The sequence below is a fragment of the Triticum aestivum genome, chromosome 6D (assembly GCF_018294505.1).
Source record: "Triticum aestivum cultivar Chinese Spring chromosome 6D, IWGSC CS RefSeq v2.1, whole genome shotgun sequence".
Classification (NCBI taxonomy): domain Eukaryota; kingdom Viridiplantae; phylum Streptophyta; class Magnoliopsida; order Poales; family Poaceae; genus Triticum; species Triticum aestivum.
Window position 1 is genome coordinate 66,445,474 of NC_057811.1, and position 20,660 is coordinate 66,466,133.

The 20,660-nt window shown below is 45.5% G+C and overlaps 1 protein-coding gene across 1 annotated transcript; it reads left to right on the plus strand.

The window, feature by feature from the left end:
• Positions 1-17,378: 17,378 nt before the first annotated feature.
• Positions 17,379-19,557, plus strand: LOC123141094 (pentatricopeptide repeat-containing protein At1g60770-like). The gene is made up of 2 exons (XM_044560325.1): positions 17,379-17,678; positions 18,466-19,557. Exons 1-2 carry the CDS (start codon positions 17,379-17,381, stop codon positions 19,555-19,557), a joined length of 1,392 nt encoding a protein of 463 aa, XP_044416260.1.
• Positions 19,558-20,660: the final 1,103 nt, after the last annotated feature.

The following is a 20,660-nucleotide window of genomic DNA, read 5'->3' on the forward strand; positions in this document are numbered from 1 at the left end:
GCGGGGGCGACGGGGCGGCGGCGCACGGCGGTGGGGTGGGAGGAGAGAACGGCGAGGAGAAAGTGAGTAACGGGCGGGGGGTACGGGCCGTTAGGTAGTGCCCTCTTTGCCGTCCGCCTCTCTTGTCGTCCGCCTTTTTGCCTCTTTGCCGTCTGCTAGCAGACGGCAAAGAGGTAGGCCGTTAAGTTTTTCCCAAACGGGCGGGGGGTGGGGGCCACCTCACTCTTTGCCGTCTGCCAGCAGACGGCAAAGAGCTCGCAGATGGCAAAGAGCTTCTTTGCCGTCTGCCATTTCTTTGCCGTCTGCTTTTGGGTAGCTGATGGCAAAGAGCTTCTTTGCCGTCAGCTAGCAGATGGCAAAGAGCTGGCAGATGGCAAATTAGCTGATTCCAGTAGTGAGGCATGGTTCGCAAGCATCAAGTGATTCATAATCAAGTGATTCCAAAAGTCCATCAGCATGGAGTTTCTTCATGCGCTTTACATCAATATGACCTAAACGGCATTGCCACAAATAAGTTGCACTATCATTATTAACTTTGCATCTTTTGGCTTCAATATTATGAAAATGTGTATCACCACGATCGAGATCCAACAAACCATTTTCATTGGGTGTATGACCATATAAGATTTTATTCATGTAAACAGAACAACAATTATTCTCCAATTTACATGAATAACCGTTTTGCAATAAACATGATCCAATCATATTCATGCTCAACGCAAACACCAAATAACACTTATTTAGGTTCAACACTAATCCCTAAAGTTATATGGATTGTGCGATGATGATCACATCAATCTTGGAACTACTTCCAACACACATCGTCACTTCATCCTTAACTAGTCTCTGTTCATTTTGCAACTCCTGTTTTAAGTTACTACTCTTAGCAACTAAACCAGTATCAAATACTGAGGGATTGCTATAAACACTAGTAAAGTACTCCCTCCGTAAACTAATATAAGAGTTTTTAGATAACTACTTTAGTGATCTAAATGCTCTTATATTAGTTTACAGAGGGAGTACACATCAATAACATGTATATCAAATATACTTTTGTTCACTTTGCCATCCTTCTTATCCGCCAATTATTTGGGGTAGTTCTCCTTCCAGTGACCAGTCCTTTTGCAGTAGAAGCACTCAGTCTCAGGCTTAGGTCCAAACTTGGGCTTCTTCACTTGAGCAGCAACTTGCTTGCTGTTCTACATGAAGTTCCCTTTCTTTCCCTTTGCCCTTTTCTTGAAACTAGTGGTCTTGTTAATCATCAACACTTGATGCTCTTTCTTGATTTCTGATTTCATCATCATGAAAAGCTCAGGAATCGTCTACGTTATCCCTTGCATACTATAGTTCATCACGAAGTTCTACTAACTTGGTGATGGTGACTACAGAATTATGTCAATCACTATCTTATCTGGAAGATTAACTCCCACTTGATTCAAGCGATTGTAGTACCCAGACAATCTGAGCACATGCTCACTGCTTGAGCTATTCTCCTCCATCCTTTAGCTATAGAACTTGTTGGAGACTTCATATCTCTCAACTCGGGTATTTGCTTGAAATATTAACTTCAACTCCTGGAACATCTCATATGGTCCATGATGTTCAAAACATCTTTGAAGTCCCGATTCTAAGCCGTTAAGCATGGTGCACTAAACTATCAAGTAGTCATCATATTGAGCTAGCCAAACGTTCATAACGTCTGCATCTACTCCTGCAATTGGTCTGTCACCTAGCGGTGCATCAAGGACATAATTCTTCTGTGCAGCAATGAGGATAAACCTCAGATCACGGATCCAATCCGCATCATTGCTACTAACATCTTTCAACTTAGTTTTCTCTAGGAACATATAAAATTAAACGGGGAGCAACATCGCGAGCTATTGATTTACAACATAGATATCCTAATACTACCAGGACTAACTTCATGATAAATTAAAGTTCAATTAATCATATTACTTAAGAACTCCCACTTAGATAGACATCCCTCTAATCCTCTAGATCACATGATCCATATCAACTAAACCATGTCCGATCATCACGTGAGATGGAGTAGTTTGAATGGTGAACATCATTTATGTTGATCAAATCTACTATATGATTCACGCTCGACCTTTCGGTCTCAGTGTTCAGAGGCCATATCTGTTATATGCTAGGCTCGTCAAGTTTAACCTGAGTATTCCGCGTGTGCAACTGTTTTGCACCCGTTGTATTTGAACATAGAGCCTATCACACCCAATCATCACGTGGTGTCTCAGCACGAAGAACTTTCGCAACGGGGCATACTCAGGGAGAACACTTATACCTTGAAATTTAGTGAGAGATCATCTTATAAAGCTACCGCCGAACTAAGCAAAATAAGATGCATAAAAGATAAACATCACTTTCAATCATAATATGTGACATGATATGGCCATCATCATCTTGTGCCTTTGATCTCCATCTCCAAAGCATGGTCATGATCTCCATCGTCACCGGCATGACACCATGATCTCCATCATCTTGATCTATATCAATGTGTCGTCACATGGTCGTCTTGCCAACTATTGCTCTTGCAACTATAGCTATCGCATAGTGATAAAGTAAAGCAATTATTTGGCGCTTGCATCTTATGCAATAAAGAGACAACCATAAAGCTTTTGCCAATTGCCGATAACTTCAACAAAACATGATCATCTCATACAACAACTTATATCTCATCATGTCTTGACCATATCACATCACAACATGCCCTGCAAAAACAATTAGACGTCCTCTACTTTGTTGTTGCAAGTTTTACGTGGCTGCTATGGGTTGAGCAAGAACCATTCTTACCTACGCATCAAAACCACAACGATAGTTCGTCAAGTTAGTGTTGTTTTAACCTTCTCAAGGATCGGGCGTAGCCACACTCGGTTCAACTAAAGTTGGAGAAACTGACACCCGCTAGTCACCTGTGTGCAAAGCACGGCGGTAAAACCAGTCTCGCGTAAGCGTACGCGTAATGTCGGTTCGGGCCGCTTCATCCAACAATACCGCTGAACCAAAGTATGACATGCTGGTAAGCAGTATGACTTGTATCGCCCACAACTCACTTGTGTTCTACTCATGTACATAACATCAACGCATAAAACCTGGCTCGGATGCCACTGTTGGGGAACGTAGTAATTTCAAAAAAAATTCCTACGAACACACCGGATCATGGTGATGCATAGCAACGAGAGGGGAGAGTGTTGTCCACGTACCCTCGTAGACTGAAAGCGGAAGCGTTAGCACAACGCGGTTGATGTAGTCGTACGCCTTCATGATCCGACCGATCAAGTACCGAACGCACGACACCTCCGAGTTCAGCACACGTTCAGCCCGATGACGTCCCTCGAACTCCGATCTAGCCGAGTGTTGAGGGAGAGTTTCGTCAGCACGACAGTGTGGTGACGATGATGATGTTCTACCAACGCAGGGCTTCGCCTAAGCACCGCTACAGTATTATCGAGGTGGACTATGGTGGAGGGGGGCACCGCACACGGCTAAAAGATCAAACGGTCAATTGTTGTGTCTCTAGGGTGCCCCCTGCCCCCGTATATAAAGGAGCAAGGGGGGAGGTGCGGCCGGCCAGGAGGGGCGTGCCAGGTGAAGTTCTACTCCCACCGGGAGTAGGACTCCCTCCCTTTTCCTAGTTGGATTAGGAGTGGAGGGGAAAGAGGAGGGAGAGAGGAAGGAAAGGGGGGGCGCCGCCCCCCTCTCCTTGTCCTATTCGGACTAGGGGGGAGGGGCGTGCGACCCTGCCCTGGCCGCCTCTCCTCTTCCTCACAAAGGCCCACTATGATCCATTAAGCCCCCGGGGGGTTCTGGTAACCCCTCGGTACTCCGGTAAAATCCCGATTTCACCCGGAACACTTCCGATATCCAAATATAGGCTTCCAATATATCAATCTTCATGTCTCGACCATTTCGAGACTCCTCGTCATGTCCATGATCACATCCGGGACTCCGAACAACCTTCGATACATCAAAACATATAAACTCATAATATAACTGTCATCGAAACGTTAAGCGTGCGGACCCGACGGGTTCGAGAACTATGTAGACATGACCGAGACACGTCTCCGGTCAATAACCAATAGCGGAACCTGGATGCTCATATTGGCTCCCACATATTCTACGAAGATCTTTATCGGTCAGACCGCATAACAACATACGTTGTTCCCTTTGTCATCGGTATGTTACTTGCCCGAGATTCGATCGTCGGTATCTCAATACCTAGTTCAGTCTCGTTACCGGCAAGTCTTTTTACTCGTTCCGTAATACATCATCCCACAACTAACTCATTAGTTGCAATGCTTGCAAGGCTTAAGTGATGTGCATTACCGAGAGGGCCCAGAGATACCTCTCCGACAATCGGAGTGACAAATCCTAATCTCGAAATACGCTAACCCAACAAGTACCTTCGGAGACACCTGTAGAGCACCTTTATAATCACCCAGTTACGTTGTGACGTTTGGTAGCACACAAAGTGTTCCTCCGGTAAACAGGAGTTGCATAATCTCATAGTCATAGGAACATGTATAAGTCATGAAGAAAGCAATAGCAACATACTAAACGATCGAGTGCTAAGCTAACGGAATGGGTCAAGTCATGTTGGAAATATGCCCTAGAGGCAATAATAAATGGTTATTATTATATTTCTTTGTTCATGGTAATTGTCTATTGTTCATGCTATAATTGTGTTATCCGGAAATCGTAATGCATGTGTGAATACATAGACCACAACGTGTCCCTAGTAAGCCTCTAGTTGACTAGCTCGTTGATCAACAGATAGTCATGGTTTCCCGACTATGGACACTGGATGTCTTTGATAACGGTATCACATCATTAGGAGAATGATGTGATGGACAAGACCCAATCCTAAGCATAGCTCAAAGATCATGTAGTTCGTTTGCTAGAGCTTTTCCAATGTCAAGTATCTTCTCCTTAGACCAGGAGATCGTGCAACTCCCGGATACCGTAGGAGTACTTTGGGTGTGCCAAACGTCACAACGTAACTGGGTGACTATAAAGGTACACTATGGGTATCTCCGAAAGTGTCCGTTGGGTTGGCACGGATCGAGACTGGGATTTGTCACTCCGTATGACGGAGAGGTATCTCTGGGCCCACTCGGTAATGCATCATAATAATGAGCTCAATGTGACTAAGGAGTTAGTCACGGGATCATCCATTGCGGTACGAGTAAAGAGACTTGCCGGTAACGAGATCGAACAAGGTATTGGGATACCGACGATCGAATCTCAGGCAAGTAACATACCGATTGACAAAGGGAATTGTATACGGGATTGATTGAATCCTCAACATCATGGTTCATCCGATGAGATCATCGTGGAACATGTGGGAGCCAACATGGGTATCCAGATCCCGCTGTTGGTTATTGACCGGAGAGGCGTCTCGGTCATGTCTGCATGTCTCCCGAACCCGTAGGGTCTACACACTTAAGGTTCGGTGACGCTAGGGTTGTAGAGATATGAGTATGCAGAAACCCGAAAGTTGTTCGGAGTCCCGGATGAGATCCCGGACGTCACGAGGAGTTCCGAAATGGTCCGGAAGTGAAGAATTATATATAGGAAGTCTAATTTCGGCCACTGGGAAAGTTTCGGGGGTTATCGGTATTGTACCGGGACCACCGAAAGGGTCCCGGGGGTCCACCGGGTGGGGCCACCTAACCCGGAGGGCCCCATGGGCTGAAGTGGGAAGGGAACCAGCCCTTAGTGGGCTGGGGCGCCCCCCATGGGCCTCCCCCTTGCGCCTAGGGTTGGAAACCCTAGGGTGGGGGGGCGTCCCACTTGACTTGGGGGGGAAGTCCCCCCCCCCCTTGGCCGCCTCCCCCCCATAGATGGGTTCTTGGCCGGCGCCCCCCCCTCCCAGGGGGCCTGTATAAAGGGGGGGAGGGAGGGCAGCAATAACACAGCCCTTGGAGCCTCCCTCCTCCCCTGCAACACCTCTCCCTCTCGCAGAAGCTTGGCGAAGCCCTGCCGAGATCCCGCTACATCCACCACCACGCCGTCGTGCTGCTGGATCTCCATCAACCTGTCCTTCCCCCTTGCTGGATCAAGAAGGAGGAGACGTCGCTGCTCCGTACGTGTGTTGAACGCGGAGGTGCCGTCCGTTCGGCACTCGGTCATCGGTGATTTGGATCACGGCGAGTACGACTCCATCAACCCCGTTCTTTGGAACGCTTCCGCTCGCGATCTACAAGGGTATGTAGATGCATTCCTTTCCCCTCGTTGCTAGTATACTCCATAGATGGATCTTGGTGATGCGTAGGAAATTTTAAAATTCTGCTACGATCCCCAACAGTGGCATCATGAGCCAGGCCTATGCGTAGTTACTATGCACAAGTAGAACACAAAGCAGTTGTGGGCGTAGATGTTGCCAATTCTTCTTGCCGCTACTAGTCTTATCTTGTTTCGGCGGTATTGTGGGATGAAGCGGCTCGGACCGACCTTACACGTACGCTTACGTGAGACAGGTTCCACCGTCTGACATGCACTAGTTGCATAAGGTGGCTAGCGGGTGTCTGTCTCTCCCACTTTAGTCGGAACGGATTCGATGAAAAGGGTCCTTATGAAGGGTAAATAGAAATTGGCATATCACGTTGTGGTTTTACGTAGGTAAGAAACGTTCTTGCTAGAAACCTATACAAGCCACGTAAAAACTTGCAACAACAATTAGAGGACGTCTAACTTGTTTTTGCAGCATGTGCTATGTGATGTGATATGGCCAGAAGATGTGATGAATGATATATGTGATGTATGAGATTGATCATATTCTTGTAATAGGAATCACGACTTGCATGTCGATGAGTATGACAACCGGCAGGAGCCATAGGAGTTGTCTTTATTATTTTGTATGACCTGTGTGTCATTGAATAACGCCATGTAAATTACTTTACTTTATTGCTAAACGCGTTAGCCATAGAAGTAGAAGTAATCGTTGGCGTGACAACTTCATGAAGACACGATGATGGAGATCATGGTGTCATGCCGGTGACAAAGATGATCATGGCGCCCCGAAGATGGAGATCAAAGGAGCAAAGTGATATTGGCCATATCATGTCACTGTTTGATTGCATGTGATGTTTATCATGTTTTGCATCTTATTTGCTTAGAACGACGGTAGTAAGTAAGATGATCCCTTATGATAATTTCAAGAAAGTGTTCCCCCTAACTGTGCACCGTTGCGAAGGTTCGTTGTTTCGAAGCACCACGTGATGATCGGGTGTGATAGATTCTAACGTTCGCATACAACGGGTGTTGACGATCCTAGCATGTACAGACATGGCCTCGGAACACGGAGGACCAAAAGTTCGAGCATGAGTCGTATAGAAGATACGATCAACATGGAGATGTTCACCGATCTTGACTAGTCCGTCTCACGTGATGATCGGACACGGCCTAGTTAACTCGGATCATGTTTCACTTAGATGACTAGAGGGATGTCTATCTGAGTGGGAGTTCATTGAGTAATTTGATTAGGTGAACTTAATTATCATGAACTTAGTCTAAAATCTTTACAATATGTCTTGTAGATCAAATGGCCCACGTTGTCCTCAACTTCAACGCGTTCCTAGAGAAAACCAAGCTGAAAGATGATGGCAGCAACTATACGGACTGGGTCCGGAACCTGAGGATCATCCTCATAGCTGCCAAGAAAGATTATGTCCTAGAAGCACCGCTAGGTGAAGCACCAATCCCAGAGAACCAAGACGTTATGAACGCTTGGCAATCACGTGCTGATGATTACTCCCTCGTTCAGTGCGGCATGCTTTACAGCTTAGAACCGGGTCTCCAAAAGCGTTTTGAGAAACATGGAGCATATGAGATGTTCGAAGAGCTGAAAATGGTTTTCCATGCTCATGCCCGGGTCGAGAGATATGAAGTCTCCGACAAGTTCTTCAGCTGTAAAATGGAGGAAAATAGTTCTGTTAGTGAGGACATACTCAGAATGTCTGGGTTACACAACCGCTTGTCTCAGCTGGGAGTTAATCTCCCGGATGACGCAGTCATTGACAGAATCCTTCAGTCGCTTCCACCAAGCTACAAGAGCTTTGTGATGAACTTCAATATGCAAGGGATGGAAAAGACCATTCCTGAGGTATATTCGATGCTGAAATCAGCGGAGGTGGAGATCAGAAAAGAACATCAAGTGTTGATGGTGAATAAAACCACTAAGTTCAAGAAGGGCAAGGGTAAGAAGAACTTCAAGAAGGACGGTAAGGGAGTTGCCGCGCCCGGTAAGCCAGTTACTGGGAAGAAGCCAAGGAAGGGACCCAAGACTGAGACTGAGTGCTTTTATTGCAAGGGAAGTGGTCATTGGAAGCGGAACTGCCCCAAATACTTAGCGGACAAGAAGGCCGGCAACACCAAAGGTATATGTGATATACATGTAATTGATGTGTACCTTACCAGTACTCGTAGTAGCTCCTGGGTATTTGATACCGGTGCGGTTGCTCATATTTGTAACTCAAAACAGGAACTACGGAATAAACGGAGACTGGCGAAGGGCGAGGTGACGATGCGCGTCGGGAATGGTTCCAAGGTCGATGTGATCGCCGTCGGCACGCTACCTCTGCATCTACCTACGGGATTTGTTTTAAACCTCAATAATTGTTATTTAGTGCCAGCTTTAAGTATGAACATTGTATCTGGATCTCGTTTAATTCGAGATGGCTACTCATTTAAATCCGAGAATAATGGTTGTTCTATTTATATGAGAGATATGTTTTATGGTCATGCCCCGCTGGTCAATGGTTTATTCTTGATGAATCTCGAACGTGATGTTACACATATTCATAGTGTGAATACCAAAAGATGTAAAGTTGATAATGATAGTCCCACATACTTGTGGCACTGCCGCCTTGGTCACATTGGTGTCAAGCGCATGCAGAAGCTCCATGCAGATGGACTTTTGGAGTCTCTTGATTACGAATCATTTGACACGTGCGAACCATGCCTCATGGGTAAGATGACCAAGACTCCGTTCTCCGGAACAATGGAGCGAGCAACCAACTTATTGGAAATTATACATACCGATGTGTGTGGTCCAATGAGTGTTGAGGCTCGCGGAGGATATCGTTATGTTCTCACTCTCACTGATGACTTAAGTAGATATGGGTATGTCTACCTAATGAAACACAAGTCTGAAACCTTTGAAAAGTTCAAGGAATTTCAGAGTGAGGTTGAGAATCAACGTGACAGGAAAATAAAATTCTTACGATCAGATTGTGGTGGAGAATATTTAAGTCACGAATTTGGTGCGCACTTAAGGAAATGTGGAATCGTTTCACAACTCACGCCGCCTAGAAGACCTCAGCGAAACGGTGTGTCCGAACGTCGTAATCGCACTCTATTGGATATGGTGCGATCTATGATGTCTCTTACTGATTTACCGCTCTCATTTTGGGGCTATGCTTTAGAGACTGCCGCATTCACTTTAAATAGGGCTCCGTCGAAATCCGTTGAGACGACACCGTATGAATTATGGTTTGGGAAGAAACCTAAGCTGTCGTTTCTAAAAGTTTGGGGATGCGATGCTTATGTCAAGAAACTTCAACCTGAAAAGCTTGAACCCAAGTCGGAGAAATGCATCTTCATAGGATACCCTAAGGAAACTATTGGGTATACCTTCTACCTCAGATCCGAAGGCAAGATCTTCGTTGCCAAGAACGGGTCCTTTCTGGAGAAAGAGTTTCTCTCGAAAGAATTAAGTGGGAGGAAAGTGGAACTTCATGAGGTGATAGTCACCCCTTCCGAATCGGAAAGTAGCGCAGCGCGGGAAGATGTTCCTGTGGTGCCTACACCGACTGGGGAGGAAGTTAATGATGATGATCATGAAGCTTCGGATCAAGTTACTGCTGAACTTCGTAGGTCCACAAGGACACGTTCCGCACCAGAGTGGTACGGCAACCCTGTCCTGGAAATCATGTTGTTAGACAACGGTGAACCTTCGAACTATGAAGAAGCGATGGCGGGCCCGGATTTCGACAAATGGCTAGAAGCCATGAAATCCGAGATAGGATCCATGTATGAAAACGAAGTATGGACTTTGACTGACTTGCCCGATGATCGGCGAGCCATAGAAAATAAATGGATCTTTAAGAAGAAGACAGACGCGGATGGTAATGTGACATCTATAAGGCTCGACTTGTCGCTAAGGGTTATCGACAAGTTCAAGGGGTTGACTACGATGAGATTTTCTCACCCGTAGCGGAGCTGAAGTCCGTCCGAATCATGTTAGCCATTGCCGCATACTATGATTATGAGATATGGCAGATGGACGTCAAAATGGCATTCCTTAATGGCTTCCTTAAGGAAGAATTGTATATGATGCAGCCGGAAGGTTTTGTCGATCCTAAGAATGCTAACAAAGTATGCAAGCTCCAGCGCTCAATCTATGGGCTCGTGCAAGCATCTCGGAGTTGGAACATTCGCTTTGATGAGATGATCAAAGCGTTTGGGTTTACACAGACTTATGAAGAAGCCTGTGTTTACAAGAAAGTGAGTGGGAGCTCTATAGCATTTCTCTTATTGTATGTGGATGACATACTATTGATGGGAAATGATATAGAATTCTTGGAAAGCATAAAGGCCTATTTGAATAAGTGTTTTTCAATGAAGGACCTTGGAGAAGCTGCTTATATATTAGGCATCAAGATCTATAGAGATAGATCAAGACGCCTCATTGGTCTTTCACAGAGTACGTACCTTGACAAGATATTGAAGAAGTTCAATATGGATCGGTCCAAGAAGGGGTTCTTGCCTGTATTGCAAGGTGTGCAATTGAGCACGGCTCAATGCCCGACCACGGCAGAAGATAGAGAAAAGATGAGTGTCATCCCCTATGCCTCGGCCATAGGGTCTATTATGTATGCCATGCTGTGTACCAGACCTGATGTAAACCTTGCCGTAAGTTTGGTAGGAAGGTACCAAAGTAATCCCGGCATGGAACACTGGACAGCGGTCAAGAATATCCTAAAGTACCTGAAGAGGACTAAGGATATGTTTCTCGTTTATGGAGGTGACGAAGAGCTCGTCGTAAAGGGTTACGTCGACGCTAGCTTCGACACAGATCTGGATGACTCGAAGTCACAAACCGGATACGTGTATATTTTGAATGGAGGAGCAGTAAGCTGGTGCAGTTGCAAGCAAAGCGTCGTGGCGGGATCTACATGTGAAGCGGAGTACATGGCAACCTCGGAGGCAGCACAGGAAGCAGTCTGGATGAAGGAGTTCATTACCGACCTAGGGGTGATTCCCAATGCGTCGGGCCCGATGACTCTCTTATGTGACAACACTAGAGCTATTGCCCTTGCGAAGGAGCCCAGGTTTCACAGGAAGACCAGGCATATCAAGCGTCGCTTCAACTCCATTCGTGAAAGTGTTCAAAATGGAGACATAGATATTTGTAAAGTACATACGGACCTGAATGTAGCAGATCCGCTGACTAAACCTCTCCCTAGAGCAAAACATGATCAACACCAGGACGCAATGGGTGTTCGATTCATCACAATGTAACTAGATTATTGACTCTAGTGCAAGTGGGAGACTGTTGGAAATATGCCCTAGAGGCAATAATAAATGGTTATTATTATATTTCTTTGTTCATGGTAATTGTCTATTGTTCATGCTATAATTGTGTTATCCGGAAATCGTAATGCATGTGTGAATACATAGACCACAACGTGTCCCTAGTAAGCCTCTAGTTGACTAGCTCGTTGATCAACAGATAGTCATGGTTTCCCGACTATGGACATTGGATGTCATTGATAACGGGATCACATCATTAGGAGAATGATGTGATGGACAAGACCCAATCCTAAGCATAGCTCAAAGATCGTGTAGTTCGTTTGCTAGAGCTTTTCCAATGTCAAGTATCTTCTCCTTAGACCATGAGATCGTGCAACTCCCGGATACCGTAGGAGTACTTTGGGTGTGCCAAACGTCATAACGTAACTGGGTGACTATAAAGGTACACTATGGGTATCTCCGAAAGTGTCTGTTGGGTTGGCACGGATCGAGACTGGGATTTGTCACTCCGTATGACGGAGAGGTATCTCTGGGCCCACTCGGTAATGCATCATCATAATGAGCTCAATGTGACTAAGGAGTTAGTCATGGGATCATGCATTGCGGTATGAGTAAAGAGACTTGCCGGTAACGAGATTGAACAAGGTATTAGGATACCGACGATCGAATCTCAGGCAAGTAACATACCGATTGACAAAGGGAATTGCATATGGGATTGATTGAATCCTCGACATCGTGGTTCATCCGATGAGATCATCGTGGAACATGTGGGAGCCAACATGGGTATCCAGATCCCGCTGTTGGTTATTGACCGGAGAGGCGTCTCGGTCATGTCTGCATGTCTCCCGAACCCGTAGGGTCTACACACTTAAGGTTCGGTGACGCTAGGGTTGTAGAGATATGAGTATGCGGAAACCCGAAAGTTGTTCGGAGTCCTGGATGAGATCCCGGACGTCACGAGGAGTTCCGGAATGGTCCAGAGGTGAAGAATTATATATAGGAAGTCCAGTTTCGGCCGCTGGGAAAGTTTCGGGGGTTATCGGTATTGTACCGGGACCACCGGAAGGGTCCCGGGGGTCCACCGGGTGGGGCCACCTATCCCGGAGGGCCCCATGGGCTGAAGTGGGAAGGGAACCAGCCCTTAGTGGGCTGGGGCGCCCCCCATGGGCCTCCGCCCTGCGCCTAGGGTTGGAAACCCTAGGGTGGGGGGCGCCCCACTTGACTTGGGGGGGAAGTTTCCCCCCCCTGGCCGTCGCCCCCCCATAGATGGGTTCTTGACCGGCGCCCCCCCTCCCAGGGGGCCTATATAAAGGGGGGAAGGGAGGGCAGCAATAACACATCCCTTGGAGCCTCCCTCCTCCCCTGCAACACCTCTCCCTCTCGCAGAAGCTTGGCGAAGCCCTGCCGAGATCCCGCTACATCCACCACCACGCCGTCGTGCTGCTGGATCTCCATCAACCTCTCATTCCCCCTTGCTGGATCAAGAAGGAGGAGACGTCGCTGCTCCGTACGTGTGTTGAACGCGGAGGTGCCGTCCGTTCGGCACTCGGTCATCGGTGATTTGGATCATGGCGAGTACGACTCCATCAACCCCGTTCTTTGGAACGCTTCCGCTCGCGATCTACAAGGGTATGTAGATACACTCCTTTCCCCTCGTAGCTAGTATACTCCATAGATGGATCTTGGTGATGCGTAGGAAATTTTAAAATTCTGCTACGATCCCCAACAAGTCAATCACATCATTCTCCTAATGATGTCATCCCGTTAATCAAATGACAACTCATGTCTATTGCTAGGAAACATAACCATCTTTGATCAACGAGCTAGTCAAGTAGAGGCATACTAGTGACACTCTGTTTGTCTATGTATTCACACATGTATTATGTTTCCGGTTAATACAATTCTAGCATGAATAATAAACATTTATCATGATATAAGAAAATAAATAATAACTTTATTATTGCCTCTAGGGCATATTTTCTTCAAAATCTTCTTGCTTAACCATAAGGTTATCAAACCCATCCAAGCATTGGCTAGCAATTTTAGTAGGGGGGATTTCAGCTTTATCATATCTATAGAGAGAATTTACCTTTACTACCTGTGTCGGGTTATCAAGACCACGTGTTTCTTCAATAGGTGAAGGATTAAGATCATATATTTCTTCAACAGGCGGTAAATTAAGACCATGTATTTCTTCACTAGGAGGTAAGTTCTTAACATCTTCAGCTTTAATACCCTTTTCTTTCATAGATTTCTTTGCCTCTTGCATATCTTCAGGACTGAGAAATAGAACACATCTCTTCTTCGGAGTTGGTTTAGGAGTAGGTTCAGGAATTGGCTCAGGAGCTGGCTCAGGAAGTGTCCAATTATTTTCATTTGTCAACATATTATTCAATAGAATTTCAGCTTCATCCGGTGTTCTTTCCCTGAAAACAGAACCAGCACAACTATCCAGGTAATCTCTGGAAGCATCGGTTAGTCCATTATAAAAGATATCAAGTATTTCATTTTTCTTAAGAGGATGATCAGGCAAAGCATTAAGTAATTGGAGGAGCCTCCCCAAGCTTGTGGGAGACTCTCTTCTTCAATTTGCACAAAATTATATATTTCCCTTAAAGCAGCTTGTTTCTTATGAGCAGAGAAATATTTAGCAGAGAAGTAATAAATCATATCCCGGGGACTACACACACAACCAGGATCAAGAGAATTGAACCATATCTTAGCATCACCCTTTAATGAGAACGGAAATATTTTAAGGATATAAAGGTAGCGAGATTTCTCATCATTAGTGAACAGGGTGGCTATATCATTTAATTTGGTAAGATGTGCCACAACAGTTTCAGATTCATAGCCATGAAAAGGATCAGATTCAGCCAAAGTAATTATATCAGGATCAACAGAGAATTCATAATCCTTATCAGTAACACAGATAGGTGAAGTAGCAAAAGCAGGGTCAGGTTTCATTCTAGCATTAAGAGATTGCTGCTTCCATTTAGCTAATAACCTCTTGAGCTCATATCTATCCTTTCAAGCTAAAATAGCTAAAGCAGCTTCTTTTTCAAAAACATAACCCTCAGGAATAACAGGAGAGTCTTCATCATCACTTTCATCATTATTATCAGTTTCAATAATTTCTTTCTCTCTAACCCTAGCAAGTTGTTCATCAAGAAATTCACCAAGTGGCACAGTAGTATCAAGCATAGTAGTAGTTTCATCATAAGTATCATGCATAGCAGAAGTGGCATCATCAATAACATGCGACATATCAGAATGAATAGCAGAAGCAGGTTTAGGTGTCGCAAGCTTACTCAAAACAGAAGGTGAATCAAGTGCAGAGCTAGATGGCAGTTCCTTACCTCCCCTCGTAGTTGAGGGATAAATTGTTGTCTTAGCGTCTTTCAAGTTCTTCATAGTGACCAGCAGATATAAATCCCAAGTGACTCAAAGAATAGAGCTATGCTCCCCGGCAACAGCGCCAGAAAATAGTCTTGATAACCCACAAGTATAGGGGATCGCAACAGTTTTCGAGGGTAGAGTATTCAATCCAAATTTATTGATTCGACACAAGGGGAGCCAAAGAATATTCTCAAGTATTAGCAGTTGAGTTGTCAATTCAACCACACCTGGATAACTTAGTATCTGCAGCAAAGTATTTAGTAGCAAAGTAGTATGATAGTAGTGGTAACGGTAACAAAGGTAACAGTAGCAAAAGTAATATTTTTGGTGTTTTGTAGTGATTGTAACAATAGCAACGGAAAAGTAAATAAGCGAAGAGCAATATGTGAAAAGCTCGTAGGCATTGGATCGGTGATGGAGAACTATGCCGGATGCGGTTCATCATGTAACAATCATAACATAGGGTGACACAGAACTAGCTCCAATTCATCAATGTAATGTAGGCATGTATTCCGAATATAGTCATATGTGCTTATGGAAAAGAACTTGCATGACATCTTTTGTCCTACCCTCCCGTGGCAGCGGGGTCCTAATGGAAACTAAGGGACATTAAGGACTCCTTTTAATAGAGTACCGGAACAAAGCATTAGCACATAGTGAATACATGAACTCCTCAAACTATGGTCATCACCGGGAGTGGTCCCGATTATTGTCACTTCGGGGTTGCCGGATCATAACACATAGTAGGTGACTATAGACTTGCAAGATAGTATCAAGAACTCACATATATTCGTGAAAACATAATAGGTTCAGATCTGAAATCATGGCACTCGGGCCCTAGTGACAAGCATTAAGCATAGCAAAGTCATAGCAACATCAATCTCAGAACATAGTGGATACTAGGGATCAAACCCTAACAAAACTAACTCGATCACATGATAGATCTCATCCAACCCATCACCGTCCAGCAAGCCTATGATGGAATTACTCACGCACGGCGGTGAGCATCATGAAATTGGTGATGGAGGATGGTTGATGATGACGACGGTGACGGATTCCCCTCTCTGGTGCCCCGAACGGACTCCAGATCAGCCCTCCCGAGAGGTTTTAGGGCTTGGCGGCAGCTCCGTATCGTAAAACGCGATGAATCCTTCTCCTTGATTTTTTTCTCCCCGAAAGTGAATATATGGAGTTGGAGTTGAGGTCGGTGGAGCGTCAGGGGGCCCACGAGGCAGGGGGCGCGCCCCCCACCCTCGTGGACAGGGTGTGGGCCCCCTGACGTGGATTTTTCTTCCAGTATTTTTCTTATTTTCCAAATAGATGTTCCGTGGAGTTTCAGGTCATTCCGAGAACTTTTGTTTTTGCACATAAATAACACCATGGAAAGTCAGCTGAAAACAGCGTCAGTCCGGGTTAGTTCCATTCAAATCATGCAAGTTAGAGTCCAAAGCAAGGGCAAAAGTGTTTGGAAAAGTAGATACGACAGAGACGTATCAAGTGACAACGAGCTAACGCATAAAATGATGATGGTGACGGAGCCTTCAGCCAAGCAATGGTTATTCACATTGAAGGAAACACTCGCGCATGACATGTTTGTGCTGCTGTCGGTCACATTGTGGGCCATCTGGTCGGCCAAGCGGAAAGCAATACACGAAGGGATCTTTGAGAGCCCACAGTCAACTCAAGCCTTCATTCGCAGATTCATCGATGACCTACAGATAATAGTAGGACATCAAAACCCACCAGCAGCCCGGGCAACTATACCTCCTACATCTACCCGGCCTAGAGCCAAGGCACCACCACAGGGTTACGCTAAAATCCATGTGGACGCCGCTGTTAGGAATGAGCGAGGGGGAGCGGCAACAGCGGTCTGTAGGGATGACAGAGGAAATAATCTGGGAAGCTCGGCGCTGGTCGTTTATGGTGTGTGCAACCCAACCACTCTGGAGGCTATAGCATGCAGGGAGGCGCTAGCTCGTGCGGAAGATCTAAATTTGACGAACTGTGTTATCTCTAGCGACTGCAAGCAAGTGGTGTCCGACGTCTCTAAAGGAACATTAGGAGCTCATGGGGCAATCATCACCGAGATTAGGGCAAAAGCTACTTTATTTAATTCTGTTTTCATTTTCGAGGGACGTGCCATTAATTATGAAGCACATAGATTAGCTCGATTTTCTCTTTCTCAGGGTACGGGTCGCCACGTCTGGTTTGGCACTCCCCATGACCCTAGATGTATCCCACAACATGTGGATTTTCGTGATGAATAATGGTTTTCTCACCCCTTAAAAAAGCCCGTGCTGTGCCTGGCCCATGGCGGGCCGTGCCGGCATGCTCGTGGGCTGGCCTGTTTGGCCCGGCCCGTTTGGCCACCTATAGAACCACCCCCACCGAACAAAAAAAATCTCAACAACACAGGCAGGCAGCCACCCATGCTGCGCAGGGCGGTCGCCGTGGAGGCGCGGCGGCGCATCTCCGTTGCCCAGGCGAGACTCGCGCACGAGCTCGCGCAGCCTCAGGCCCAGTCGGCATGTCCCGATAGGCGCGGCTTTGAGCCGTCGTGGGTCCCGCTGTACAAGAGGATCTTGAAGGTGTCCGACGGCAGACCGCCGGGGATAGTGGCGGCGGAGATGGACGAATGGCTCCGGCAGAGGTTCCGGCTCTCGCAGCAACAGATCCTCGCGTACGTCCGCGAACTAAACAGGTTTAAGAAGAACGAGGGCGCGCTCAAGGTGCCATCCCCCTCCCCCAAATCTCTTCCTTTTGTTGTTCGATGCTGCATTAGCGATTTACCGGTCACCGTATTTTCGATACGCTCGTGCGCGAAGCATGTTTTTTCCTCCCCAAAAATGATTCTTGTGCTACTACCATTTGCAATCAGTTACGAGTAGTACTCAATATTATTGATAATCATGAAGGCCGATGCTAAAGAGAGAAAAAAACGAGAAAAAAATGATTCAGTTGGAACAATGAATGTTGTGCTGTAGTTAACAGGCTTTATTGCTTCTAACAGACTGCTGGAAAGATTTTGATGGATAATTTGTCTCAAACAAACATGTATTTTTCATGTTCGGCACAAATAACCGCAGATCAAACGTATACAGTCTGAGGAGGTTTGACCAATAATGTCTACCACAAAAACTATTTATGGTTAAGAATGGTCCTAAACAGAGTTAACAATTTCGTGGAATTCATCTGTCATTGGTTGCTTGCCCATAACACACTCTACTGCTTAGCGGGGATCTCGATACTCACACATGAATAGGCAAAAAAACTTGGAGAAGAAATGTTCTGGAGGGAAGAAAACTAAGACTTAACATTAGAAAATGAAGGTTTATTATGTTCCAACAGCAGAAGGTTCAGATGGTGATGCCATTAGTCTGTCGTAATGTTTTTTTTATGTTCACTATAATATTGTGGTACCAAGCGTGCATGTGCTTTTCTGGTGAAATCTCTTTCTGAGCAAAGTATCTTCTTATTTTCACTGTATAATTTTCGCCAATGTTGTTATGCACCCAGTTGCTGGACTGGATGGAAGCTCGTGGAGCAAACTTGAGTCCTGGCCATCAGGCAGTGCGGCTTGACCTCGTTTCAAAAGTACATGGGATACAGGCACCTGAAGAATATTTCTGGAGCCTGCCAAATATATCTAAGTCAGTGAAAACTTATTCCTGTTTGCTTAACTGCTATGGTCAACACGGGTTGGCATACAAAGGTCTGGAGCTCTATGAGAATATGAAAGCCAAAAATATTGTTCCAGATAAACTGGTGTACAACCACTTGTTGAAATTGTACCAAAAGGCAGGCCAGCCAGAGAAAGTTCGCTCCACATTTGAAGAAATGCGAGAAAGTGGTATAAGTGCTGACAAATTTACATACTTCACCTTGATAGAAAGCTATATCACAATGAATGACCTGGACACTGCGGAGAAGATCCTAGAAGAATTGCAGAAGTTGGCTCCAGTTCACTGGTCCTTGTACACTCTAATGGCAAACAATTACATTAAACTAGAGCAATTTGGCAAGGCAGAAGCTGCCCTAAAGAAAGCTGAGGAAGTTATGGACAAGGCTGAGTTGCACCCCTGCAATGTCATCCTCTCCTTACATGCCCTTTGTGGCAATTCAACCGAGGTGAAGAGGATCTGGGAGTCGTTGAAGTCCACATTCAAGAAATGCTTGAACAGAAGCTATCTTGTGATGCTTCAAGGTCTGAGTATGATTGATGACTTTGAGTCTTTGCAGCAAATCTTCCAGGAGTGGCAATCGAATCATGAACATTATGACATGAGGATAACAAATATTATGATCAAAGCTTACCTTGATAAGAGTATGATAGATGAAGCTGAGGCTATCCGTCAGAGTACAATGGCTCAGGGCCGTTGTGAAGAGCGAACGGTTTACATATTTGCAGAGTTCTATCTGGATAAATCTGATGTTAACGCGGCACTGGAGATCTTGAGAGATGCAAAGAACATGGTGACGACACGCAAATGGGTTCCATCGGAAGAGCTTGTGAACAGATTTCTGAAGCACTATGAAGAGTCAAAGGATGTTGCTGGTGCGGAGTCTTTCCTCGAGTGGCTGAAGAAGATTGAATTGAATGCCTTGTGAGGCCGCGATGCAGAACTATGTAGTTGCAGGTAGAACCTGAGACGACAGAAATTGCTGAAAGTGCCTCTGGCAGTTGAAATAGAAAGAGGAAATTTTTGGTTGTAGAATTAGAGGCTGCCGTAGACCTTTTCCTAGAGCAATTCTATAACTTGTCGAAGATGGCATTATCTTTTGAAAGCCCGGGAGAAAGCATCTGCTCTACATGATGAAATTGATGATCTTTATCACCCCTTGCTGTCACCAGATTTCTGTATGATACACTGTAAGGTCTTTTGGCATTTTACATTTGATGCTCTGCTAGCTCCTCCTGACTATCGTGTAACATCTATCTATACTGCTAATTTGATGCAGTTATTTGCAAAATAAAAAAAATCTCAACTGCTTCTAAGTTACTTACTCATGCAGTCGTTTGCTCGACTTGATAGCATAATATTCCATACAAATTCTAATTACACATGATTTAAGACCAACTGTTAACTACCTGATAGAACTTCTGTCCATCCAATAGAAAACCTAGGCTAGTGCTTGGGTACCTTTGCGCCAACTGTTGTGCCCGGAGCTAAAGGGAGCGCGGGCGTGCCCCATGGTCCTCGGCGGCAGTGGCGGTCTTACTGCTGCCTCATTGCACTCACCAGTCGAGCGTGCAGCCACCACTACTACAAAAACAACTATAGCCAATATGGACACTAATGGCGCACTGTACATGTGGTGCGCCATTACTAAATACTAATGGCGCACCATGTGTTGGTGCGCCATTAGTGTGCAAATACTAATGGCGCACCACATCCACGGTGCGCCATTAGTAATTTTTTTTAATTTTTTCAAAACTACTAATGGCGCACCGTGGGATGGTGCACCATTAACTAGTAATGGCGCACCACTCCCACGGTGCGCCATTAGTAATTATGTTTCAAAAAAAATTCAATTTTTTTATTTTTATTTTTTAAACTACTAATGGCGCACCGTGGGATGGTGCGCCATTACTAGTTCACTCCCACGGTGCGCCATTACTAGTTCGGTGCGCCATTACTAGTTGAACTAGTAATGGCGCACCACTCAAACGGTGCGCCATTAGTAATTTTGTTTCAAATTTTCTTTTTGAA

Bases quoted from the DNA above. Each gene is read 5' to 3' on its own strand.
- LOC123141094 (XM_044560325.1), top strand. From the start codon at position 17,379: ATGCTGCGCAGGGCGGTCGCCGTGGAGGCGCGGCGGCGCATCTCCGTT. The intron at 17,679-18,465 runs GTGCCATCCCCC...TTATGCACCCAG, and splicing joins AGAACGAGGGCGCGCTCAAG to TTGCTGGACTGGATGGAAGC.